The following is a 27,002-nucleotide window of genomic DNA, read 5'->3' on the forward strand; positions in this document are numbered from 1 at the left end:
AACAGCTAGAACTGGACATGGAACAACAGACTGGTTCCAAATAGGAAAAGGAGTACGTCAAGGCTGTATATTGTCACCCTGCTTATTTAACTTATATGCAGAGTACATCATGAGAAACACTGGGCTGGAAGAAACGCAAGCTGGAATCAGGATTGCCGGGAGAAATATCAATAACCTCAGGTATGTAGATGACACCACCCTTATGGCAGAAAGTGAAGAGGAACTAAAAAGCCTCTTGATGAAAGTGAAAGTGGAGAGTGAAAAAGTTGGCTTAAAGCACAACATTCAGAAAACGAAGATCATGGCATCCAGTCCCATCACTTCATGGGAAACAGTGGACACAGTGTCAGACTTTATTTTTTTGGGCTCCAAAATAACTGCGGATGGTGACTGCAGCCATGAAATTAAAAGACGCTTACTCCTTGGAAGGAAAGTTATGACCAACCTAGATAGCATATTCAAAAGCAGAGACATTACTTTGCCAACAAAGGTTTGTCTAATCAAGGCTATGGTTTTTCCTGTGGTCATGTATGGATGTGAAAGTTGGACTGTGAAGAAGGCTGAGCGCTGAAGAATTGATGCTTTTGAACTGTGGTGTTGGAGAAGACTCTTGAGAGTCCCTTGGACTGCTAGGAGATCCAACCAGTCCATTCTGAAGGAGATCAGCCCTGGGATTTCTTTGGAAGGACTGATGCTAAAGCTGAAACTCCAGTACTTTGGCCACCTCACACGAAGAGTTGACTCATTGGAAAAGACTCTGATGCTGGGAGGGATTGGAGGCAGGAGGAGAAGGGGACGACAGAGGATGAGATGGCTGGATGGCATCACTGACTCGATGGACCTGAGTCTGAGTGAACTCCGGGAGTTGGTGATGGACAGGGAGGCCTGGCGTGCTGCAGTTCATGGGGTCGCAAAGAGTCGGACACGACTGAGCGCCTGATCTGATCTGATACCTTTTCTATTTTTTTTAATTCTACCTTTTCAGTCACATACTACACACGGGCTTAGGGACACCGGGATGTTCTCTCTGACACTGACGTGTCCACCAGTTCCGTTCAATTCCGACCCTTTCTAAATGGCGTTAGCATGAGTCAGTTCCCACAAGTTAAGGGCTCAGTCCCTCAAAATTGAGCCCGCTTCACACACCAGTAACGAGTCTCAGGGCCCAGCACCATCACACCCTACCAGCACCTCATCTTTTCAACCTGGAAGTGCTTTGACTCTCCTCATTCAGTTCATCCTCGGCACCCACCTCCTTTCCTGGAGGGTGGTGGTTAGGACTAAAGTTCCTCATCACTTTCTGTGACCAGCTCCATGCTAAGGCTGTCTAGGGGCCCCATCCTGAATCACTTCATTAGCATCAACTCAGGTGTGATTGGAAGAGGCTGCTTATGAATGACAAAAATCACTCCTGTCACTTAGGGAATTCCAAGGGTTTTAGGAGCTCTGCCAAGAACCCCGGACAGAGACCAGATGTATTTATCATATCATACCACAGAGACCCCCTCTGCACGTGCACAACTGCACCCCTAAGGAATTGCTCACAGGTGCTCACTAATGACTCACCCGTCACATACCCACCCATGCACATGTGTGCCCATCCATACTCACACCCACAGGGGCTCCCAGGCTGTTCCCCCCTGCATCTCCACCTGGGCCCCTTGATCCCTCCTACGAGACGTAGCCTCAACCAGAGGAGCCTCCGGACATCATAGCCCGGACACGGGGCTCTGCATGTGGGTGGCAAGAAATGGCCCTAGCCATGCTGAGACTGCAGAAATGTGTCTCAGAGGGGCTTCAAGGAGCTCTGGTTCTTTATGTCTCAGCACAGAAAGAATTCTGTGAAGGGCAGAGCGAGAGAAAGTATTTGTTAGACTAGGACACGTATGAGGCTTGGTGGGCAGGTGGGCAGGAGGGTCTGCTCCCAGAATTTAGCGGGTGAAGGATACAGGAGGACACAGGCCACAAGGCAGCGGGAGAGTAGAGCTCCTTCCAGTGACCTGGACTCAGTTCTGGCCCCAGTTTCCTCGTGAGCCCAGCATTCTGGTCCGCCTCTGCTGCCACGCTTGGGCACACTGCACAGTGTATTGATGCACTCGGGGTTTATACACAAAATTCCAAGGTTGAACAAACAGGAGATCTAATTTTACTCTTCCATCAGAAAAAGTATAGGTAATAGTGTTTGAGAAGAAAAATTTTTCCTTCTTGCCTTCTAGGTTCTTTGGCTGGTCTAGTATTTAAATTGACAATGACACAGATTAACAAGACAGAAAAAAAGTTTAATAGCACCTATATCTCCTGCATACATGGGAGAGGCCTAAGAAGCCCTCACCTTAAATACCATCTTCAGCTAAAGAGAAAAGAAGATGCTGGGGGGTAAGGAGTCAGAGGACATTATCAGGAAATGCCCAGTGAATTAGGGTAAAGTTTTTATGCAGATTTAAATCTATGCCTTCAGGGAAGCCCTCACCTTAAAAACCATCTTCAGCTAAAGAGAAGGGAAGACATTGAGGGTGAGGAGTCAGGGGAAGTTACCAGGAACAGCTCACAGATTTAAATCTATGCCTTCAGGGAATTGCCTGGTGGGCCAGTGATTAAGCTTCTGACCACAGGACCAGTGTGGGACCATTGTTGGAGCCAATCTGATGCCTGATCCATCTGGGAACTAAGATTCCACAAGCTACATGGCTCTGCCTAAGCAAATCAGTCTATGCCTTTAGCATTGATAGTTCCAGAGAGATAAGATCATCTCCTTCCTCCTGGTTCAGCAAGGGAGACACCCCTACAAATGGAGGTTTCCTTTATATTTGTAAATGTCTCTTAAAAAAGGGATCTTCTTGACCCAGGGATTGAGCCCAGGTCGCCTGCATTTTAGGCAGATTCTTTATCTCGTCTGAGCCACTATGGAAGCCCTAAAAAGATAAAGAAAAAAAAAAAAAAAGGGTAAGCTGTTCTTTTTAACCTTTTATTTTGTATTGGGATGTAGACAGTTAACATGCAGTGTTGTGATAGTTTGAGGTGAACCCCAAAGGGGCTCAGCCATGCATAGACATGTAAAAAAAGGATAACTGATTCGTGTTTTCTGAGCTCTTGCGTCTGCAGTTTCTTAAAAATAATCAGCCTGAAAATAATCCTTCTGCCAAAGAGATTTATTTTGGGGCGGCACATTCTGCTCCACTGCATAGATAAAAGGTCAAAGTGATTTATCTATCTTTGGACCTTGTAGGAGAAATGGATAAAGTTAGAAAGATCCTTGTATGTGGCAATCCAGTTTGCAGCAATGAACAAAAAGGCTGCGGTGTTCTGAGGACAGTGTAGTCAGTGGTCAGCCGTGGTGAGGGTTTTGCCTTCCAGAGCCTCTGTGGACATGGTGGGGGGTCCAGGAGGCAGAGACACAGCGCCCTCCTCCAGAAGGGGTCATTTGGGGAGTTCTTGGTCCACTGAAAGAAATGCACAACTTAAAATTTGAGAGTTATGTTTTATTTGGTGAGCAACACTGAGGACTTGGGAATTCCCTGGCAGTCCAGTGATCAGGACTCTGTGCTCTCACTGCCAAGGGCCCAGGTTCAGTCCCTGGTCGGGGAAGTAAATCTCACAGGCTGCACAGCATAGCCAGAGAACTTAAGCCTGTAAGATAGCCTCTCAAATAGCTCTGAGGGACTGCTCGCAGAAGTTAAGGAAGGTTCCAGGACATATAGGAGTTTGGGGGACAAAAACCAGGTAGCCCAAACATCAAGAGAGTCTGTTAAAGAACACAGACATCTCAAGTTAAGGAACCTAGAGCTTTTCTTTGAATGGAAAGAGCTAAGAGCCTGGGCTCATTGAAGTCCTCCTTTTGATATGCATTTCAGCTATCTGGGTCCAGTGTCCTGTTCTTTTCCTTCCTGAATCCCCCTCAGGGTGCACATTTGGGGGTGGCTGCAGTGGCTGAGCCTTAGCGCCTGCAACATCCTTTGTTTGGTGATACAGCAGGTGGTCTCCTTGGTCCACATTTCTCTTCTAGGAAAGAAAATTGAACCTGACGCTTAATCCTGCCTTTTAAGCTGGAGGCTGCCGATACTGTCTCTGTTCTCCCACTGCCAGCTTCCCCACCCAACACACACACAAGGAAGTATCTGGTTTTCAAAGTGCTTATGTTGATAATCAGGAGAAATGTAGGACTCTGAGAAGTCCTGAAAATGGCAAAATGGCAGCCTGGATTTCTATCTGATGAGATAAAAGAAAAAAGTACTGAAACATGATATTTCAAAAAGTGTTCCTGGACGTCGCTGGTGGTCCAGTGGCTAAGAATCCATCTTCTAATGCACGGGACCCAGGTTTGATCCCTGGTCTGAGAAGACTCCACATGCCACGGAGAAACTAAGCTCGTGCACCACGGCTATTTAGCCTGTGCTCCGCAGCAAGAGAGTAGCCTCTGATTGCCACAACTAGAGAAAAGCCTGAGCAGTAGCAAAGAGCCAGCACAGCCAAAAATAAATAAATATGTATACTAAAAAAAGTATTCCTGATGGCCAGGAGCACATAGCCTTCCACCTACAGGAGCAGGGTTACCAAATACTGGCGGTCTTCCCAAGGAAAGAGGAACCTTGAGAAGAGAGAAGGAGCCCCAGGGGCCGTCCCCTCTCCTGGTTGGCACAGCATATGTCCCTGACCTACTGTCCTGCAGCAGCCAGCAGGTTCTTGGCTGAACGGTGTGTTCTTTTCTGAAGGCAGTGCGCGCTGACAGCCCTCCGAGACGTTCGGCGGTTCCTTAGTGAGGAGGGGGGACACGTGGCGGTGAGTATAACACGCTGGCAGCATCTGGCAGTGACATGCGGGAGCCCACCTACTTCTAGCCCTTTACTTACCAGGCATCTGGAGGGAAAGGCAGGGGACGTGTGGCCCTAGACATCCCTGGGTGCCAGCCCCCCCAGGAGGAAGCCTGAAGCTGCTCTGCAGTAGGAAGCCAGAGGCTGGATGGGGCCAAGAACTTCCCTCTGGGCTTGTGGTTGTGTTTGACCCTGCAGGACTTCCCTGTGAATACTCACAGGGTTGGCTACCCCACAGGTTAGGCATGTCATGTTACTCGAGTCTTTAGCAAATGCGATTTCTCCCGGTGTGGAGAGCATCCTGCCCAGCATTTGGTGACCATTCCGAAATCAACTGAATGCTGGGTAAGGGAATTCCATCTATGTGTTGGCCCCTCCAGTAAGGTGCACAAAGCTGAGCAAGGGTGTCTTCAGGAAAGGGCCCCACCCCAACCCTCTGCTGTCAAACATCGTGGCCATTTTTCCTTCCTTCTTCCTCTTGAAGGCATGCAGCGTGGAGCTCTGTCCCCAGCTCCATCTAGATCAGCTGCCCCCTAGGTCTGTGGCATAGCCGTCACCCTGGGAATTTCCTTCTCTTCCCTCCTGAGTTGAATGTCTGGCTCTTAGACCCCATGTCTTCCTTTTACTTGATTTACTGACTTGTTTTGTTGGAGTACAAACAAGTAGCTTTCTCAGAAAGGTACTTGGGAAGTACATTTTGTGAGACCTTACATGTCCAGAAATATCTTTTTTTTGTTTGTTTGTTTTAAATCCTCACCTTTGATGGGTGGGTATAGAATTCTAGGTGGAAAGAACACTTCCTCTAAATTTTTCATGACATTGCTCCATTGTATTATGGCTGTGGGAAAGTCTGTTTTCATTCTGATTTGTTGATCCTCCTTAAAGGTTGTATTTCCTAGGGAATTCTCTGGTGATCCAGTAGTTAAGACTCTTCACCCTCTGGTTAAGACTCTGGTTTGATCCATGGTCGGGGAACTAAGATCCCACAAACCGTGCAGTACAGCCAAAAAAAAAAAGTTAAGATTAAAAAAGAAAAGATTTTATCTCCTGGAGGAGCTGGGGGCTTCTCAGGCCCTTTCTCTGGAGAAGCTTTTAGGGTCTTCAGACTGATGCGTCTTACGGTGGTCTTCTCCACAATGCCGGGTCCTTGGGCTGGGGGTTTTCATCAGGAAACTCTTCTCCAGCAGGTCAGAGAAACTGTCATATATTTTACTTTGTTAAGCTACCCCCACCACTGTCTCACCGTCAAGCCCTCCCTCCTCTCCCACTTTCTGAGATGCTTTTTCTAGAACTCCTGGTGGCTGTATGTTAGACCTAATCCCTAACTTTGTGTTTTTTCCCCCTTACTCTCCCTTTGTCTCTTTTGTTCCACTTTCAGGGAGACTTCCGTAACATTATTTGAGAAGTGTTTGGCTGAAGTTTTATACTTTTATGGTACAATTTCCAAATTTAAAATGTCTTATTTTCTGAGCGTTCCAATTTTTTCGAAGCCTGTTCTTGTTTTGTGCTTACTATATGGCATGTCACGTCTCTTTAGACAATAATTGTAGGTTTTTGACATTTCCTTCTATGCTATGCCCTGTCCTCATTTCTTAAAGTTCCTTTTATGGTGTTTGATTTAGTCTTCCTCTTTTTTTTTTTGTCTGCACCATACAGCTTGTGGGGTCTTACTTCCCTGACCAGGGATTGAATTTGTGCCCCCTTCAGTGGAAGCATGGGGTCCTAATCAGTAGACCACCAAGGAATTCCCAAGTCTTCATTTTCCATGTTAGAGGTTTGGCTGGACCATTCAGTGACCTTGGTCTAATGATAAATCCCTTTATAAAAAGTGGTGCTCTAAAATCCGCTTGGGTAGGCTGCACCTGAGGATTCTGGGCAGGCCCCAGGCAGTTCAGAACCTGCCTGGAGGAGGCAGGGAGGGGTCCTGGGGCTCCACTTGCACTTCCAGTGGAGCCAGTCCTTCCCTTTCCTCTACACCCTTGTCCCCTTTTGCCGAGATGCCTGTGCCCAGTTCCTGACTATCCCAGGTCTGCAAAACAGGTGTGCTCTGGTTGGTAAGGGCTTGTGTTTGCTTTCTCTGAGCCACTCACCAAATGTCTGTCTTAAAGAAAAAAATTATGGTGACATCGCCCATCTCCTGTCCTGTTCCCATCTTATTGGGGGTCTCAGGATGGAGTGGAAATAAATGTGGGTTTAGTTCTCCAGGTTTAGCTAGTTTCACTGGAAGTCTTGGTCAGACATGAGCTGAGTGCCTGCTCTCCAGCTGTGAGCATGGGCACTTGCTCCTTCTAGCTTCCTTGAGGCACTTGCCGAGGAACTGGAGGACCAGCCCAGCCATTGCAGGTCTGAAGGGTACTGGCCAGGTGGATGGCCAGGCATCAGCTGGTCTCAGTGAGAAATCCACCCCTGTGCTCTAGCTGTCAGTTGCCTCCCACCTTTTCCAGGGCCACAGGCTGAGTTAACCCCAATTTGATTCTAGGTTTTTGATGCAACAAATACCACCCGAGAACGGAGAGCCACCATCTTTAATTTTGGGGAGCAGAACGGCTACAAGGTGAGGCCCCCCGGCTTACCTCCTCGGTTGGGCTGTGGCACCTTCAGGCCCCCTGGGGCCCGTTTGTTGGCCTCCTGATATGTGCAGGCAGGTGGGCTCCTGAGTAGATTTGCAATAATGCTTTTCTCTCCACCTGGATTTCTTTCTGGGGAAGTGGGGTTCCTGGTGGGCGAGTCCTGGATGGGGTGGCACCTGCTGGGGGTTCCATGCCCCTTGTCCAGGCCCTCTCCCCTGAAGGAGGGCCTCAAGGCCCTGGCTGATCAGTATGGCCCTCAGTGGGTAGGGGGCTCCAGGGAGCCAGGCCCAGGATCTTAAATGCATCTCTGGTTCCTGCCCTCCTGCCCGCCCTGGTCTTTGCTGCAGACCTTTTTTGTCGAGTCCATCTGTGTGGATCCTGAGGTCATAGCTGCCAACATTGTGGTGAGTGGTGTGGTGCATTTGACCTTGCGGGGGACAGGAATACACCCGAGACGGCCTGTGACAGTGAGGTCCCTCTGCAGGTTCGGCTGATGGCTGGGCCAACCTTAGCTCGGTTGGAGGGGGTGAGCGGTGGGGAGGCAGTAGATCTCTGGGCTGGGTGGTCCTGGATCCCTGAGTACCACTCGTCTGGAGAGCTGTGCATTCCTTCTTCTTCCCCTCTCTTCCCCTCCCTCTCCTTCCCCTTCGTCCTACCCTGGATGGTAGGAGATGAGCTTCAGCCCCTAGGGGGAGGAGATTTGACCCCTCACCCATATTCCCTTTTTATTTGAGAAATGAACATCAGTGTCTGGGGAGATAGTTCAGGTGGGGAGGGGCTTCAGGGCCCCTTATCCCTCTGGTTTCACCTCCCCCTGTACCACCAAAACAAGGGACTGCAATCTCAGGATGCCCAGTAATGCTCTCTTAGCACTGGTGTGGGAGCTTGGCCCAGGGAGCCGCTGGCCTCTTCCTAATGGGACCAGCCCCCTGGAGCTGGCCTCCAGCCTCCTCCCCTGGCCCCTGCCCAGCGTTGCCCTTGGTACCCCCTGCCTGGCCTCTGGAGCTGATGCATCCTCTGTGCCTGGCTCCGGCAGCAAGTAAAACTGGGCAGCCCTGACTACATCAACCGTGATAGCGACGAGGCCGCAGAGGACTTCATGAGGCGCATTGAGTGCTATGAGAACTCGTACGAGACGCTGGACGAGGACCTGGACCGGTGAGCCGGGGCGGCCCTGTGTCCTCGGCTGTGGTGGGGGCTGGGTCTGGTCCACTGGCTGCCTTCCGTGGCTCCCCGAGGTGGTGGCTGAGGGCCCACCCCAGCAGGCAGAGATGCTCTGCCCTTTGTTTCTCTCCTCGGGGTGGAGGTCGCGGCCCAGAGGTGACTCATAGAACTGCAGTTGCTTTATCTGGAGCTCTGAAAGTCAGAATTTTCTACTATGCCATCATAAAATCAAGCCTGTTTTCTGTACAGAGGCATTTGCAAACAGTACATGCTCTTCTTGCGGTGTGGGTCTGTGTTTTGAGAAGGAGAACAGGGTGCCCAGGTCCTACCCACGAAGAGCTGACAGTGGCCAGTGCTTCATAGGAGTGAGTTCTGAATGGGGACAGCAGCCAGCCATCGGCAGGCTCTTTCTGTAAAGGCTCAGATGGTAGATATTTTAGGCTTTGGGGGCATACAGTCTCTAACTCTGACATCTAGTACTAAAGGAACATGTAAAGAAATGGGCGTGACTGTGTCCCAGTAAAACTTGATTTGCAAAACCAGGCTGAGTTTGACTAACTGGCCATAGTTTGCCAACAACTCCTTATAGCAGAAGTGGGGGTGGTGGTGAAGTGAATAACACTTAAGTAATTAACACCTAAGTGATTAAGTTAATAACTGAATAAAGTATTACACAGCCCTTATAAATCGTGCCAAAGAGACATGGAAAAGTGTATGTTATGTTCTTGTTGTTCAGTCGCTAAGCCCTTTCCGACTCTTTGCCACCCCATGGACTGCAGCACACCAGGCTTCCCTGTCCTTCACTATCTCCCGGAGTTTGCTCAAGTTCATGTCCACTGAGTCACTGATGCCATCTAACCATCTCATCCTCTGTCGCTCCTTTTCCTTTTGCCATACGTTATGTAGCATTAAATAAAAAGGCTGGAATATGAACTTGTGCTTGGGTCACTTGTAATTATGTATGAATCTTTAATTACACACCAAGGAAGTCAAGCGACTGTTGGAGAGATGGTGTGTGGGGTGTCTGCCGGACAGTCCTTGGACTGGCTGTGCATCTTCTTGGAGAGCCTGGCACTGTTTCGGTGCTGCTGCCCCGCCTCTGTGGTTCTGCTGGTCTCCCCAGCACAGCGTTGTTCCTTGTGGCCATGTTGTCCACGCTGCAGGGCTGCATGGTCCAAAGCAGGGAGTGTGGCGGAGCTGGGCCTTAGTACCATCCTCCTGTGCTACTTGTCTCATCTACCTGCTGGCTGGCATGGGATGGCACGGGCGCTGGGCACACACAGATGACATGGGCTGGATTCTAGGGGGAGGGTTACTGGGGGAAGGAAAGGCCAGGTCAGGCCCATGGATGGCTGACCTGGAAGACTGGAAGGGAGGTGTGTTTGCCAGCTACTACCATCAGGTCAATCGTGGAAAAAACTGTCTCCTGCTCACCCTGCAGACAGTGCCTTGAGAGCTCAGAGGTAGGCAAGAGGGGCCCGGGGACGTAGAGCAGCAGTGAAAGTCCGGATGTGGTAGGACCGACCCCTCTCTTGGGCTGTCGCCTCTTGTGAGCATGCTGAGCGTGGGGCACCTCTCACCCGGTTTATCTGTATGTCACGTGTGTCATGTGGCTTCCACCGCACCCCTGTCGCTCGCACACCAGCTGACGGTCCAGCGTGTTGTGGTCTCAAGCCTGGCGGGGTCAGAGGGGAAAGGCTCTGGAGCGGGCAGGGCATACCCTGGAGGACCTGGGTCTCACTCACCTCTCCCTGCCTTCTCTGGAAAGGGATCTGTCCTACATCAAGATCATGGACGTGGGGCAGAGCTATGTCGTGAACCGCGTGGCTGACCACATCCAGAGCCGCATTGTATATTACCTCATGAACATCCACGTGACACCCCGCTCCATCTACCTCTGCCGGCATGGGGAGAGCGAGCTCAACCTCAAGGGCCGGATCGGCGGGGACCCAGGGCTGTCCCCCCGGGGCAGGGAGGTCAGTGCTCGCACTCGTGTGTGTGTGTGTGTGTGTGTGTGTGTGTGTGCGTGTGTGCGCGCCTGCGTGCGTGCGCATGTGTTGGTGAGGGACTCCAGCTAATGTGCAATCCAGTCTGAAATGTTCCCATTACATAGGAAAGTTCACCAGGCAGATGCCTGGATCTCTGGCTTCCATAATACCTGTCGCCAGCTGAGTGCCTTCCCTGGACTGGCATGCCACTGTGGGAGTGAGCTGAGTGCCCGCAGTATGGGTGATCCTCTGCCATAGTCCAGGGAAAAAATCGAAGCCTTGCTGGGAAGACAGTCCAGCCTAGGCATGTGGTTTGAGGGGCCAGCACTGGCAGGGGACCTGATGAGCCTCAGCTGGAACTACCTTCAGGGTCTGGGAAGAATGCACAAGGACCGTACTTGTGGGAGTAGGGGTCATGTGTTTTGTTTATTTATTTATTTTTTACCATACCGGTTTTCTCTGAGGCTGGGCCCCATGGACTCTTTGAGGGCATCCCAGAACCTGTCCATCTGAATTTGCTTCTGGTGTGTTTCAGTTTGCCAAGAGTCTAGCCCAGTTCATCAGGGATCAGAACATCAAGGACCTAAAGGTCTGGACAAGCCAGATGAAGAGGACAATCCAGACGGCCGAGGCCCTGGGTGTGCCTTACGAGCAGTGGAAAGTTCTCAACGAGATTGATGCGGTAATTGACGTCTCTTCCCTCCCCTGCCCAGGTGGCACAGCTGCGTTCGCCCAGGGTGATGACATTGAGGGTCAGAAGGAATTTTTTGTTTAACATGTCATCATTGATTATGGTTCTGATTCATCCCGCCCTTCTTCCCTGCTTTTGCATATACTTATCTAGAGGTGCATGGTGAAGATGTGATGTGTGCATATGTTGTGAAGTAAGTGTCACAGTAAGTTCACTTAACATCCATCGCCACAGAGTTACAAACTTTCTTTTTCTGGTGATGAGAACTTTCAAGACATACTCTCTTGCAACCCCATGGACTGCAGCCTACCAGGCTTCCCCATCCATGGGATTTTCCAGGCAAGAGTACTGGAGTGGGGTGCCATTGCCTTCTCCCACATACTCTCTTAGCAGTTTTCAAATATATGATACATATTGTTGACTGTAGCCACCATGCTGCACACTGCATCCCAGGACTTATGTGTCTTATAACTGGAAGTTTACACCTTCACCATTTTGCCTGTCAGCTGGCTTCTCATCCCTTGAACTTCACTTTCAAGTCAACAAAACCTCCAAGGGAAAAATGATGCCATGAACCAGCTTCATCTCTTCGGGCTTCCCTTCACTTCAGGATTTTGACCTCTCACGTCTTTTTTTTAGACAAGTGATTTTCTTTCTTTCTTTTTTTTTAAACTATATTTCCTTTTTTATCTTCGTATTTTTGTCTGCACTGGGTCTTCGTTGGGCTTCTGGGTTTTCTGTTTGCGGAGAGCGGGGGCTCTTCCCTAGCTAGTGCTCAGGCATCTCATTGCAGTTGCTTGTCTTCTTGAGGATCACGGGTTCCAGGGCGCTCAGGCTTCAGCAGTTGTGGTGCACAGGCTTAGTTGCTCTGGAGCGTGTGGGATCTTTCCGGACCAGGGATCCATCTGGTGTCCCCCTGCATTGCACGACGGATTCCCAACCACTGGGCCACCGGGGAAGGCCCCTCAGGTCTTCTTTGCCTCATGGCTTTGTGATGATATCAAGCAGATGTATTTGTTTGTTTCTGTTTGGCTTTTCCAGTCGCTCTCAAGGGGAGGGTTAGTCTAAAACAAGCTAGTCTACCATTGCCTGATGTGGAAGTCTCTAAGATCGAATTTGACTTTTACAGAGATCACCCCACTGGATAGAATTGTGTTGCTGGGATGAGGTGAGAGGAAAAGCTGGAGGAGGGAGACTAGTGAGAGGTGCTTGATGTGTCCTGATTAGGTGATGAATCTGGAATTTGGGTGGTGGCAGTGAAAGAGGAGTAGAGGAGTGGGGGGTGTTTTTATTCATTTATTTATCACATATTTATGTGAGCCTATGCTATGCTAGGGTCTCCCAGGCGGTGCTAGTGGTAAAGAACCTGCCTGCCAGTGAAGGAGAATTAAGAGACGCGAGTTCAATACCTGAGTCGGGAAGATGCCCTGGAGGAGGGCATGGCAACCCACTCCAGTAGTCTTTCCTGGAGAATCCTGTAGACAGAGGAGCCTGGCAGGCTACAGTCCATGCGGTCGCAAAGAGTTAGACATGACTGAAGTGAATTAGCACACACACACACTATGCAAGGAACTGGGCCAGATGCCAGGGATCTAGATCCAGGTGAAGAGATGGAGGCTGATGATACCCCACCAGGGATGTAAAAAGGAAAAACACATCCAGGATGGCTCCAGATTTCCAGCCACTGGGAAGGGTCCTGGGGCAGGGAAGGTGAGGCGCTCACCTGAGGGCACGAACTGTGTCTACTTCATTCACCACTTCGCAGGTGTCGGTAAATAGGTAGGCAAATAGGTAGGCATGAGAGGAAGGTGGTATGTTCTTGGGAGATGTTCCATGGCAGATACCCAGGAGGCAACCTGATCTCTAAGGAGAGGTGGGGCTTGGGTATATCCGCCGCAGACATGGTGCTTGAGACTGTGTAATGGATCAGGTGGCTGAGGGAGGTGAAGTGGGACCCAGGACAGAGCCCAAGGGAGCCTTGGTGTGTAAGGGGCTGTGGAGGAAGCTATGGATAGGTGTCCAGTGAGGTGGAAGGCAAACCAGCCCGATGAGGGTCATGGGAGTCAAGGCAGAGAGGAGGAGGCCATGGTCAGTAGGGTGAGATTCCATAGGAAAGGGCAATGAGGCCAATCTCCAAGCTGACCATTGGGATGTCATAACAAGACCACTGGGAGTCTTGGCATGAGCCTAGTGGGCTGTTGCCCAATGGGACTGGATGGGAAAATGAGTGGGAGGGAGGCAAGAGGCTCAGAGTCAAGGGATACTTGGCTGTGTGTAAGCTGATGATGAGAGGCTGGTAGAAAGGGAGAGAATGAGGACAGGAGGCCCTGAGAGACGGCAGTGAGCGAGTCAATGCCTAGGCAGGTTGATAAGAAGTCCAGGGTCCCCGAGGAGAGAGGGATCTGGGGTTCTCAAGGAGGAGGAAAGGACAAGCTTTTTTTTTTTCTCTACATTCTTTAGTCTTAGTCACATAAAACATTTTTTTTTTCTTTAAGCGGGAAACTGATGATTACACAACTCAGTTTACTGTATTCTGTTTGAGGACAGTTTCTCCTTCCTGAAAATCTTCTGACTAATCCTGATATCTTAGAATGTATATTATGGGAGTGGGTCTGGTAGGATCTTTCTATTGTTAAATCCTAATCCTGTTATCCTAAAATGTAAATTGTGGGAGTGGGTCTGGTAAAATTTTTTAATCTTGAGACATTCTTTTGCTTTATTGTAATAACTAATTTAAAAAGTATATAACTCCCTTGCTAACACTAGCGAGGGGGGCATTCTTCGTCCCCCTTCTGAGTCTATGTCAGAAGCTTTCTCAGTTCCTTTTCTTACTTTAATAAAACTCTGCTACACAAAAGCTTTTGAAGGATCAAGCTTGGTACGTGGTCCCAAAGCTAAATCTTTTTCCTCGAAGATCAGGAATCCAGCGTTAGTCACCGTAAGCTATCAGCAGAGGCCCAGTTTCCAGGATATCAGGGATGGAGAGGGATGCAGGTGGTCAGAGTCCTGTCTCAGAACCTCATGCAGGTTTCACTCAGGAGTGAAAGGAAGAAGTTTCCCAGGGGAGTTAGCCAAGGGGGCGAGTTGGCTGGTCTGGAGAGTTTCTGTGGTGCCCTTGCCTGTGTCCTGGGGGTGGTCCTCCAGCCCCCAGCAGTTGTGGAAAAGGCAGAACGTTCATTCAGCACGCGAGCTGGTTCCATTGTGTCCGTGTGGCTGAGATGGAAGCATGTGGGCCAGAGAAGGTGAGGAGTAGGGAGGAAGGTGATGAAGCCACATGCCACGGAATCCATCCCTGCTGGAAAAGATGGGGGACCGGAACGGGGGCATCCGTGGCATTGTGAGATGGGAGAGGCCACAGGCCCAGCATTCCTGTGGGGTGCCAGGCCAGGGAGGCTGACGCTGGGCTGTTAAAAGGGACAGCCCCATGGTGGTCCAGTGCGTAGGACTGCCAGCTTTCACTGCAAGGGGACATGGGTTCAGTCCCTGGTGAGGGAACTAAGATCCTGCAAGCTGTGCAGCATGGTCAAAAAAAAAAAGGTAGAAGCCAGTCCCTGATTCTTCCAGTATTTCTACTCCAGAGAAGGGAATTAAATAAGAGCTTGACTCACTGGGAGTCATCTTAGGGCACGTCGTGTCCCCACCTCCTTGTATCCACCATCAAGCTTTTACAGTACAGGCAAGGCCTCAGTATATTGTACTTTGCTTTATTGCACTTTGCAGAGACTGCTTTTTACAAATTGAAGGTTGATGGCAACCTGTATCCAGCAAGTCTATTGGCTCCATTTTTCCAAAAGCATTTGTTCGCTTTAGTATTTCACGCTCTTCATTATTATTATTACATTTGTTACGGTGATTTGTGACCAGTGATCTCTGATGTTTGTACTAGGACTTGCTGAAGTCTTGGGTGATACTTAGCAATTTTTTTTTTTGGAGATAACTTATTTTTTAGTTAGGGTATGTACGTTGTAACATAATACTATTGCACACTTAACAGTGTATAATGTAAATGTAACTTTTATGTACGTTGGGAAAGCAAAAAATTCTCGTGACTCACTTGATTGCAGAGATCTGGAACCACACCCAGAGTATCTCCAAGGTATAGCTGTAGTGGCTGTTTTATCATTTCCTGTTTATCTCTCCATCCCTGAATCATCTGGAGAGTTTATTTTATTCAAACGTTATTTGTTCATCAGAGTAAGTTATATGTTAGAACCTGATGGTGGAGTCATCTCAGTGTCAGGTGTTATTACCGCTGTTCCCGTCCTTTGATATTGCGCAGTTTTGATTCTTAATTAGGTGTGTCAGAGATTAGTCACGTATTGAAATTTTTATTTCCAAAGAACCAGATCTCACATTGTATCAGTTCTATTCTTTTTCTATTTTTTAGTTCATTTATATTTTGCTTTTATATTATTTTCATTTTCCTTACTTTCCTTCTAAAGTTTATTGACTGACGTGTTTATTGTCATCCTTTCTTCTTCAAAAATGAACGCATTTAAGGTGATTTTCTGGTTAATTTATGTATTTATTTGGCCATGCCGCACTGCTTGCAGGATATTAGTTCCCTGACCAGGGGGAGTGAAGCGGGCCCTGTGCAGTGAAAGTGTGAGGTCCTCACTGTGGACCGCCTGGGAATCCCCATGGTTGACTTTACTATGTTGCAATCCAAGGAGGTGACCTGTAATTCAGCCTTTGGGAACTTTTAGAGGCTTTCTTTATGGTCTAGAATATGGTAAATTTTTATAAATATCTCATTTGAAAGGACGGTCTGTTGCCTGTTAGTTGGATACAGTATCCAAAAAATGTCCATTATCCAATTATACGGAAGAATAACAGGGTGTGTGCATGTGTGTGTGTGTGTGTGTGAAAGAGAGATAATGAAGCTTTCTAACTTTTAGAGTCTTAAATTGAAGTATTCCAGAAGAAATGGAATCATGTCTGGCATTTTCTTGAAAGTAATTTCTTTCAAAACTATTTCTTCAGAATTGGCTAGAGAGAAGGAAACAAGTATAAGTTTAGTTGAAACAAGATTAGCTTTGTGTTATTAACATTTATGGCTAAGAGATGCATGCATGGGTGTATTAATTTCAGCTTCTTTCATTATATCATTCACATTTTCTGTCTTTTTTTGGTCTATTTGATCATCATAAATCAATAGTTGTTAAATATACTCATTATAATTTTGCTGATTTTTCTTGCATTTTCAACAGTTTTATTTTACCTTTTCTTCTGTATATATTTTGATGTTTTATTATAAAGTAATTTAAATTCATGACTTAAGAATTTGTGGGACATAAAGAGAAGCAGATGGCCACTCTAATTAGGTTAATTCAGGAAGATTTATAAAATATTTATATATTTATGAAAAGATTTATATATATACCATTTTGCAATGATAATGGGGAAGATATAGAAGCCTTGAAACAATAGGGACCATTGCTTCCCTTGGGTAGAAGAGAGAGAAGATACAGCATCCTGGGGGCAGGGAGCAGTGAGGAGAGGGCAGCCTGGTAGGATGGACCTTGGGTGAGGGCCTAGACTGCTGAAAGCAACTTCTATAAGAGGGAGTCAGAAAAAACATCTCAGCCTGTCTCTCCTCCATCCTGTGACCTCCTACCAACATTCCCCGTGGCCTAGCCCAAAAAGAAATTAGTGGCCACGGGAGCCTTGTCGATGTGTCCACAGAGGTCAGTCTCCTGGGGCAGAGAGCAGGTAGAAAAGTCAAAAGATGCGGAGTGGCAAATGAGAGGAATCAGCAGAGCCTTCCTTCTGTTTGAGCGTTTAAAAATGCTGTTCCATTGTCTTTTGGGTCACGGGTGTATCTGGCAGGAAGTTTGCTGTCATTCTCATCTTTGTTTTGTATACAATGTATCTTCTTTTACTCTATTTTCTGTTTATTATTGATTTTAAGTAATTGGATTATGATATGCTTTGGTATGTTTTACTTCATGTTTATCCTGCTGGAATTCATTGAGATTCTTGGATTTCTGGGTTTCTAAATATGAACTTTGAAAAAAAAATTGAGCCATCATGTCTGCCACCCTGTCTCCTACTCTGGACTCCAACAACGTGTATGTTAGACCACTTGGTATAGTTTAGACAACCTCGGGGATGATTGCACAGGTCGTCGCGCTTCTGTTCATTGTTTCTCAGTCTTTTGTTCTTTCTGAACTTCCGCTTGGGCACTTTCTATGGCTGTGTCTTCAGGTTCCCTTGTCTGTACTTCTGTCTTTATTTTGTTCTTTTTTGTGTGTCTTCTATTTCTTTCCTTGTGGTGTTCTGCTCTGCAATCCAGAAGTGCCTGTGCAGTAAGTTGCAGCAGTCGAAGGCTCCTTGTGGCCCTTCTGGAGGATCACAGCCCTGCTCTGCCTGTTGTCTCAAGTCTACAAACAGTTGTTGCATGATTTTGTCCGTTTTCATTTTTTTTGAATTGTTCATGTTGGACCCAGAGCAAATGTGGTAGCAGTTACTCCATTGTGGCTCAGCCTTGATTGTGGATAGTTACTGTCTACTATAAAATACTTTTTGCATGGATTTATACTTTGACCAATTTGAATATTATCGTTCCGACGTTCTTTTTCCATATTTTTTTTTTGTAAAATACAAATAACATAAAACTTATCATCTTAACCACCTTTAAAATTTTTTTTTTTGGTTGTGCCATGTGGCATGCCAAATCTTAGTTCCCTGACCAGGGATCAGACCTGTGCCCCATGCCGTGGAAGTCTTAACCACTGGACAACCTGGAAAGTCCCAATCACCATTTTTAAACACACAGTGCAGTGGTATTAAGTACATTCATAATATTCAATCATCACCACTGTCCATCTCCAGAACTTTAAAAAGTATATATTTATTTTATTTTTATTTAATTTGGCTGTACCAGTTCTCAGTTGCAGCATGTGGAATCTTTAGTTGTGGCATTTGGGATTTAGTTCTCTGACCAGGGCTTGAACCCAGGCCCCCTGCATTGGGAGCACAGAGTCCCAGCCACTGGACCACCAAGAAAGTCCCTCTAGAACTCTTCACCTTGAAAAATGGAAACTCTGTACCCATTAAGCAATAGCTCCCATTTTTCCTGCCCACTCAGCCTCCAGTACTCTTGCCTGGAGAATCCCATGGATGGAGGAGCCTGGTAGGCTGCAGTCCACCGGGTCACTAAGAGTCAGACACGGCTGAGTGACTTCACTTTCACTTTTCACTTTCACGCATTGGAGAAGGAAATGGCAACCCACTCCAGTATTCTTTCCTGGAGAATCCCAGGTACGGGGGAGCCTGGTGGGCTGACGTCTATGGGGTCGCACAGAGTCGGACACGACTGAAGTGACTTAGCAGCAGCAGCAGCCGCCTCTAACAACTACCATTCCCTTTTCTGTCTCTTTGATTCTGTCTGTATGATTTTTCTGTCTCTAAGTGTATCACATAAGTGGAATCAGATAGTATTTGTCTTTTTGTGACTGACTTCTTTCACTTATCATCGTGTCCTCAAGGTTAATCCACGTTGTAGCAAATGTCAGGATCCCATTCTTAAGTTTGAATATGGTTCCGCTGTATGTGTATACCACATTTTGCGTATCCACTCATTTTATCTATGAACATTGGGGTTGTTTCCACCTTTTTGCTATTGTGAATAGGGCTTCTAAGAACATGGGTGTGTAAATAACCCTTTGAGACACTGCTTTCATTTCTTTTTGCTACATATGTAAAAGTGGAATTACTGGATCATATGGTAATTCTATTTTTATTTTGTTGAGGAACTGCTGTATTTTTTTCCACAGCAACTCCACCTTTATAGATTCCTACCATCAGTGCACAAGGGTACTGATTTCTCCGCATCTGTGCCAACACTTGTTATTTTTCTGGGTTTTTTTTGACAGACAGTTCTGATGAGTATGAGATGCTATCTCATTTTGGTTTAAATTTGCCATCCTTGCTTTGCATCCATATATTTTGGCTATACTTACTTCCTTTTATTATTTTTTAAAAATCCATTTATTTTAGTTTTGGCTGTGCTGTGTCTTTGTTGCTGTGCCAGCTTTCTCTGGGCTTCCCCTGTAGCTCAGTCGGTAAAGGATCTGCCTGCAGTGCAGGAGACTGTAGTGAGTGGGGTTCCTCTGTGTTGCAGTCCTCGAGCTTCTCATCTCGGTGGCTTCTCGTTGCTGAGCACAGGCTCTGGGGTGCACAGACTGCAGTGGTTGCAGCACGTGCCCCAGTAGTGATGGTTCCCAGGCTCTGGAGCACAGGCTCAGTAGCTGTGGTGCCTCAGTTGCTGGTAGCTTGGTTGCCCTGCGGCATGTGTGATCGTCTCAGATCAGAAATCGAACTTGTGTCTCCTGCATTGGCAGGCGGATTCTTTACCACTGAACCACCAGGGAAGCCCCACTTCTTTTTATTTTTAACCTCTTTCTGTCATTTCTTTAGATGGAAGGGCCATATCTTTGGTTTATTTTTTGACCTGATAACTTTTTTCATTTAGGGATCTAAACCCATTTATATTTATTATTACAGTTGCTGTCTTTGTCCGTTTTTTTACCCAATAGCTTGCAAATTTCTCTTCATTTCATTTTTTCCCCCTGTATAAACACCATCTTTTCTGTGATTTGGAAGGCAAGCAATGGCTTTTATTATTCCAATGTTCATTACCTACAGCTTTTCAAAGACATTCTTAAGTAGAATTCTTATAAATAAAGGAATAACTAAAATATACTTATCAAAATTAGTAACAGGAAAACAATTCTTGATTCTATTGGGAATTATGAGAATGTATTATTTCTGTTTGTTTCCATCTGCTTTTTTTTCCTTCATTACTGTAATTGGGCAGAGTTTAGCATCATGGTTTTTTTTTTTTAATGTGTTTTAGGTCTTCTTTTTTTTTTTTTAATTGTTTTTAGTGCGTGTGGGCTGTCGCTTCAGTCGTGTCTGACTCTTTGTGTCCCTGTGGACCATAGCCTGCCAGACTCCTCTGTCCATGGGATTCTTCAGGCAAGAATGCTGGAGTGGGTTGCCATTCCCTTCTCCATGTTTTAGCTCTTTAGAGTTGATGAACTCTTTCGAAAGAGTAAGCAATTTTTTGGACCCATTTTATAGGTTCTTTAACCCATTTTGTGGGCTTTCATCAGTTATGGTTGGTGGAAGTTTTGGGAGGTTTCCAGCCCCGACTTCTCTTTCTCATGCAGCTAACAGCTCCCTGACTCAGGTGAGAGATCTGATATGTACCTTTCAGGGACATGAATGTGGCTGTAACACTTGGTGTTGCAGAGAAGCCTTGATTTTTCTTTTTTCTTTGGAGTTAATCTGATTATTTTCTTAGATGCTCTGGATCCCCTTCTTTATCTGTAGTTTGGAAACTAGTCTACTGATAATATCTATGACCTGTTAGTCATCTCTTCATGGTTGTTCAGTTGTTCAGTTGCTGAGTCATGTCCGACTCTTTGTGACCCCATGGATTGCAGCACACCAGGCTTCCCTGTCCTTCATCATCTCCTAGAGCTTACTCAAACTCATGTCCACTGCATGGCTGATGCCATCCAACCATCTCATCCTCTGTCGTCTCCTTCTCCTGCCTTCAATTTTTCCCAGCATCAGGGTCTTTTCTAATGATCCTACCTTCAATCTTCCCCAGCATCAGGGTCTGTTCTAACGAGTTGGCTGTTCACATCAGGTGGCCAAAGTATTGGAACTTTAGTTTCTGCTTTCGTCCTTCTAATGACTATTCAGGATTCATTTCCTTTAGGATTGACTGGTTTGATCTCCTTGCAGTCCAAGGGATTCTCAAGCATCTTCTCCAGTACCACAGTACAAATTATCAATGCTTCCATGTTCAGCCTCCTTTATGGTCCAACTCTCACACCCATACAGGACTACTGGAAAAACCACAGCTTTGACTATACTGACCTTTGTCAGCAAAGTGATGTCTCTGTTTTTTAATACATTGTCTAGGTTTGTCATAGCTTTTCTTCCAAGGAGCAAGTGTCTTTCAACTTCATGGCTGCAGTCACCATTTGTAGTGATTTTGGAGCCCAAGAAAAGAAAGGCTGTCACTGTTTCCATTGTTTCCCCATATATTTGCCATGAAGTGATGGGACCAGATGCCATGATCTTTGTTTTTTTGCTTGTTGAGTGTTAAGTCAGCTTTTTCACTCTCCTCTTTCACCTTCATCAAGAGGCTCTTTAGTTCCTCTTTCGGGCCATGGCAATTAAAGCAGAGTCCAACCAACTGAACCTCCAAGGAAATGCCGAAACATTCATATTTCTAGCAACATTCTGTTCACGATGATATATGTATTCCCTAGGACGATAGAGGCTTCTCTACTGTCCTTCATTTCTTTCTGAGCCATCACCCTAATCATTTCTTTTGGCCGCACCTGACTTGCAGGATCTTAGTTCCTTGATCAGAGATTGATCCCAGGCCCTCGGCAACGAGAACCGCCAGGGAATTCCTCCTAATAGTGCCCATCTTTTTACCAAATTTCTAGTAACTGCCAGCAATCCTTGACATTCCTCGGCTTACTGGTGCATCACTGTAGTCCCTGTCCCCCTCATGTGGCCTTCTTCCTGTGTGTGTCTCCCTGTGTCTTCACATGGCCTTCTTAAAAGGACACCAGTCATTGGACCTCATCTACTTGACTATATCTGCAAAGACAATTTCCAAATAAGGTCACATTCACAGTTCCCAGGGTCTAGGACTTTAGCGTGTCTTTTGGGAGAACACATTCATCTCACAATGGGTAGTTTGTATCTTTGTAAGAATTTTCGTATTTGATCTAAGTTTTCTTATTTCTTGGTATTTTATTGTTGTTCAGTCACTGAGTCATGTCCGACTCTTTGTGACCCCATGGACTGCAGCATGCCATGCTCCTCTGTCCTCCACTATATCCCAGAGTTTGCTCAAACTCACGTCTGTTGAGTCAGAAGTGTTCATAACATTCCCTTATAATCTTTTTTGTCTCTATAAGCTTAATAATATCTCTGTTTGATTCCTGGTTTAATAATTTGCACTATCTTTTTTCCTGTCATCCTAGTAAGAGTTTTCTCTTATCTTTTCAAAGAACTAACTTTTGATTTTGTTGCTTTTCTCTATTCTCTGTTTTCTATTTCATGAATTTCTGTTTGAATTTGTACTGTGTTCTCCTGCCTGCTTTGGGTTTAGTTTCCTATTCTTCCAGGATCTTAAGGTGGAAGATTTAGATTAGTGATATGAGATCTTTCTTTTTTGATATAGGCATTTACAGATATAAATTTTCCCCTTTATATTTCCTTTTTTATGGACAACTTTGCCCCAAGGCTTTGTCTAGGAAAAACACACACACACACCATAAAACACCTGCTTTTTATTACGGGCGTTTAATTGCTTCCTCTCTAGACATAGCCTGTGTGCTGGGTCTTGGCTTGAGCCTTGGAAGACTGACATCAGTCAGACCACACACTTTCCTGGGCTCTTTGGTTTTGTTTTAAAATGGCATTTGTATCAGGTCCTCTATGCTGCGCATATGTGTACAGCCTGAGTGACGCGAGTGAAATCTTACTTTATATTGTACAGTAGTCCGTCTAGTCAAGGCTATGGTTTTTCCAGTGGTCACGTATGGATGTGAGAGTTGGACTGTGAAGAAAGCTGAGCGCCGAAGAATTGATGCTTTTGAACTGTGGTATTGGAGAAGACTCTTGAGAGTCCCTTGGACTCTGCAAGGAGATCCAACCAATCCATCCTAAAGGAGATCAGTCCTGGGTTTTCTTTGGAAGGATTGATGCTAAAGCTGAAACTCCAGTACTTTGGCCGCGTCATGCGAAGAGCTGATTCATTGGAAAAGACTCTGATGCTGGGAGGGATTGGGGGCAGGAGGAGAAGGGGACGACAGAGGATGAGATGGCTGGATGGCATCACCGACTCGAGGAACAAGAGTTTGGGTGAACTCTGGGAGTTGGTGATGGACAGGGAGGCCTGGCGTGCTGCGATTCATGGGGTCGCAAAGAGTCGGACGTGACTGAGCGACTGAACTGAACGGAACTGACAGTAGTCCATGCGCTGGTGTAGCATTTCTTTTTTTTTTTTTGAGCCCCACCCTCCTGGTGTAGCATTTCTCGAGCACAGAAAACAAAAGACTCTTTAGAAAAGACACCTAGTTAACATTTCTGTCTGTATTTTTATGGCATAAACTGGATGGCTGGATGTATGATGGGTGGGTTGAAAAGACTCCTGATAGCTATTTCCAAGTGCAAGAGTGCCCCCTGCTTAGTATTCCCAGGGAGCCTACTCTTCCCAGCTGGGTTCTAACCTCCGGGCCAGGAAGCCCCCGTGGCCCAGGAAACGCCCTTCCCGACCCCGGGCCTGGAGTGGGCACTGTGATGACTGTGGTGTCTCCCTAGGGCGTCTGTGAGGAAATGACCTACGAGGAGATTCAGGACCATTATCCACTGGAGTTTGCCCTGCGAGACCAAGACAAGTACCGGTACCGGTACCCCAAGGGGGAGGTAGGTGGGATTTGGGGGCTCAGTCCCTGCCACCTGCTGCCTGCCTGTGGCCGAGGGCCCTGAGGGGCTCTGCAGTGGCTGCGTGGGCAGCAGGAGGGGCCTGGCCTCAGAGGTCGGCCACCTGGGTGTGTGTGGTCTCCTTCACTTCCCGCTGTGGCCCGGGCTGTAGGCCCCTCCTTGGGTGGGGGATGGCCAGTGCTGCCGCCATCTTTACTCTCCCTTCACGGGCTGACGCCATCCTCACTGCTGCTCCAGACACCACCCCCAGCCCTGAATCCAGACCTAGGGATTCCGCTTCCCCACATGAGTCGTGGCCACCACAAGTCACCTGCCCTGTCACCTCCCCTCAGACTGGCTCTTGCCTCAGCCCAGGTCTTGGGTAGAAACGGCGTCCCCTGGGACCCGTGTGTCTTCCACTGCTCGGAGGTGACCTGGGGCAGTGGCCAAACAAAAGCACCTCCCACAGACACAGCTCTGTGTGTACACGCATCTGTGTACCCGTGCGGGAGCCCCTGGGTGTACACGCATCTGTGTACCCGTGCGGGAGCCCCTGGGTGTACACACATCTGTGTACCCGTGCGGGAGCCCCTGGGTGTACACGCATCTGTGTACCCGTGCGGGAGCCCCTGGGTGTACACGCATCTGTGTACCCATGCAGGAGCCTCTGGTCCAAATGCCAGGCTGTGCTGTCCTTGGGGACAGGACAGCTCTGGGTAGCATCAGTGTTTCCTCACATCATACTGTGAGGCAGAGCCCAAATTTAGAAGCACCCCAGATAAGTGAAACAGAGTAGCTACCTGCTCAGAGGATAGGGCAGGGTGGGGCAGGGGGAGGAACTGGTAGGGAAGTTAGTTGCCAAAAGAATCAATCTAGGATTTCCCTCAGAAACCCGGGGCACCCACACACATCAGGTTAGTGTTATTCCCAATCAAAACATGAGCCCAACACAGCTCCAAGCTTGAGGCCTTTGTTTCTTTTCCCCCAGAAAGGACTGCTCACTCTGTGCAAAGAGGGGTGAAGCCCCAGGGCTGGGTCTCCTAGTGTAAAGCTCTGAACCTGCCAGGCCCCAAGGTTGGTCCATGGGCTCCCTCACGGCGCCTGGGAGGTGTACGGGGCTGTAAGGGTCTTTCCTGGGATCTCAGGTGTTCTGACAGGTTGTACTGTGGGAAGTTTGGGGGCTTCCTTTCCCCTTCCCCCAAGGCTCATTCTTTGCACTTCACAGCACATATCCGTGTGCTGTGGGTCGCCAGGGAGCAGTCTTTTCCACCAGTCGTCAGCGGCCAGCATGTGAATTCCAGCAGCTGAGGGTTCAGCGAACGGCCCAGAGTAGGCAGGGAGATGATCCCTTGGATGCAGCATGAACCCCAGCCCTGCCCTCTTGATCCTACTGGGACCGGGCCCTGGGATTGGGGAGGGGATCCCTTTGTCAGACTGCCAGTCCTCCCCAACCTTCCAAAAGGGCGAGGCGTTCCGGGAGAAGGTAGCCCCCTCCTCAGGTCATGTCCATGCCTATGCCCGGAGCTGGGCTGAGGGACGCCTCCCACTTGCCCTTACAGTCCTACGAGGACCTAGTCCAGCGACTCGAGCCTGTCATCATGGAGCTGGAGCGGCAAGAGAACGTGCTGGTCATCTGCCACCAGGCTGTGATGCGCTGCCTCCTGGCCTACTTCCTTGACAAGGCGGCAGGTGCGGACACGGCCCCCACCGGGGGAGGTGGGGTGTGTGTGAGAGATCTCGGGGGACTGTCACCTGGTCCTCCCCGGTGCCAGCCCTCCCTGCCTGTGTCCACAGAGCAGCTGCCCTACCTCAAGTGTCCGCTGCACACGGTCCTGAAGCTGACCCCCGTGGCTTACGGTAAGGGAGCTTCCCGCATGCTGACCTGGTGGCCAGCCTGGCTCTCTACACGGTTCCTTGACTGTCTGCAAACCCCTCCCTTGAAAATTCTATTAGAAGCTCATTGCTCCTGCCGCCACCCCACTACCTTTCCCATTTGCTTTTTGTTTTCTATACAATACAAATACTGCTTTTAATTATTTCAATTCTTACAGCACGGATATAACAGAAACTGCCAAGTCCATGTTTTTGTTTAGTCGCTAAGTCCTGTCTGACTCTTGTGATCCCATGGACTGGAGCCCACCAGGCTCCACTGTCCATGGGATTTCCTAGGCAAGATCCAGTTTGCTTTTTTTTTTCCTTTGAAGGATAACACCCCAGTTTGCGTTTTAATTTTTTTGTTTTGATTTCTGTGGCCCCCTGGTGATCTTTTCCTTAACCATCACCCACCCACAGGAAGGGCTTTTCTACTGATTTTTCTAGAATCCCTGACAAAGCCCCATGGCACCCAGTACCTGAACCTTAGAATATGTGCCCCTGCCTTGAGCTCTGCCAGCAGAGGCCTCGGGCGGCTTCCTAACCTTCTCGGTCTCGATTTTTTCCCCTTTAGCACTGGGAGAGGCACCCCCATACACGGTTGGGTCCTTAGGGCAATACTTGCGAAGCTCAGTGGTAGCCGATGTCATTATGTGTGTGTTAATCTCCTCGTTCCCCTCTGCACTGAGCGCCTGGTACCATGGTGATTTGGCCTCGTGTGTGCAACAGGGCTGGGTATGGTTGTTTGGGGGCCCTGAGGACTGTGCATAATGACCCCTCACTGAGCTCGGCTTGTTGCTCCTTGGACTGTCCTCAGCCCCAGAGGAGGCTTCTTGTCCTCAGCGTGGCCCTGCCTGGTGCCTGGGCTCCTCGCTGAGCCTGCGCTGGGCAGTGGCATGGAGACTTGGACCTGACAAGGTGCCTCATCCTTCCCCAGGGGGCCCCCAGAAATGCCTAAGGTGGGAGGTCTGGGGTGAGGCTGAGGCAGTGTTCGGTCCCCAGCACCCCAAGCTGACTCCTGGGGGAAACTTCTACCTGTGGCCTAACTGCCTTTCAGGAGGGGAAATGGATGTGTGTCTTCCCTTTGGCAGGTTGTAAAGTGGAGTCCATATTCCTGAATGTGGCAGCCGTGAACACACACCGAGATAGGCCTCAGGTAGCAGCGGGGTCACTGCTGGGGTGGTGGGCATGTTCCTGGGGGTCCAGACACAGCCAGCGCCACGGCCAGGCCCAGCTGTGAGCCTCCTGAGTGAGCTTGAGTTCTCTGTTGGTTTCGGTGGGGGCAGTGGTGGTTTCAGGACATGCAGGGGGCCTGGGGCCCCAGCTCTCAAGGGACAGACCAACTGCAGACCAAGAGATGCCTACAGGCTGCTGGGCCCATATCTGACATCTGCCCACTGACACAGCCAGGAGAAGGGCATCCCCAGGAGCTGGTCCCCTTCCT

General features: G+C 48.1%; 1 protein-coding gene across 6 annotated transcripts in view; it reads left to right on the forward strand.

Annotated features, from left to right (window-relative positions):
• The window catches only part of PFKFB4 (6-phosphofructo-2-kinase/fructose-2,6-biphosphatase 4), a 41,462-nt gene that overhangs the window by 12,158 nt on the left and 2,302 nt on the right, over nt 1-27,002 (forward strand). For 4 of the 6 annotated variants that reach the window (XM_070360311.1, XM_070360309.1, XM_070360308.1 and 1 more), the window contains exons 4-13: nt 4,710-4,776; nt 7,288-7,362; nt 7,726-7,782; nt 8,415-8,536; nt 10,311-10,518; nt 11,066-11,212; nt 23,585-23,689; nt 25,246-25,375; nt 25,481-25,543; nt 26,650-26,807. In XM_070360311.1, the coding sequence (XP_070216412.1) occupies nt 4,710-4,776; nt 7,288-7,362; nt 7,726-7,782; nt 8,415-8,536; nt 10,311-10,518; nt 11,066-11,212; nt 23,585-23,689; nt 25,246-25,375; nt 25,481-25,543; nt 26,650-26,798 (1,123 nt within the window). In that variant the 3' untranslated portion in view covers nt 26,799-26,807. The remainder of the gene's footprint in view (nt 1-4,709; nt 4,777-7,287; nt 7,363-7,725; nt 7,783-8,414; nt 8,537-10,310; nt 10,519-11,065; nt 11,213-23,584; nt 23,690-25,245; nt 25,376-25,480; nt 25,544-26,649; nt 26,808-27,002) is intronic. The other 2 variants (XM_070360310.1, XM_005909343.3) reach the window with 1 other exon arrangement.

Source organism: Bos mutus, chromosome 22 (assembly GCF_027580195.1).
Source record: "Bos mutus isolate GX-2022 chromosome 22, NWIPB_WYAK_1.1, whole genome shotgun sequence".
Lineage (NCBI taxonomy): Eukaryota > Metazoa > Chordata > Mammalia > Artiodactyla > Bovidae > Bos > Bos mutus.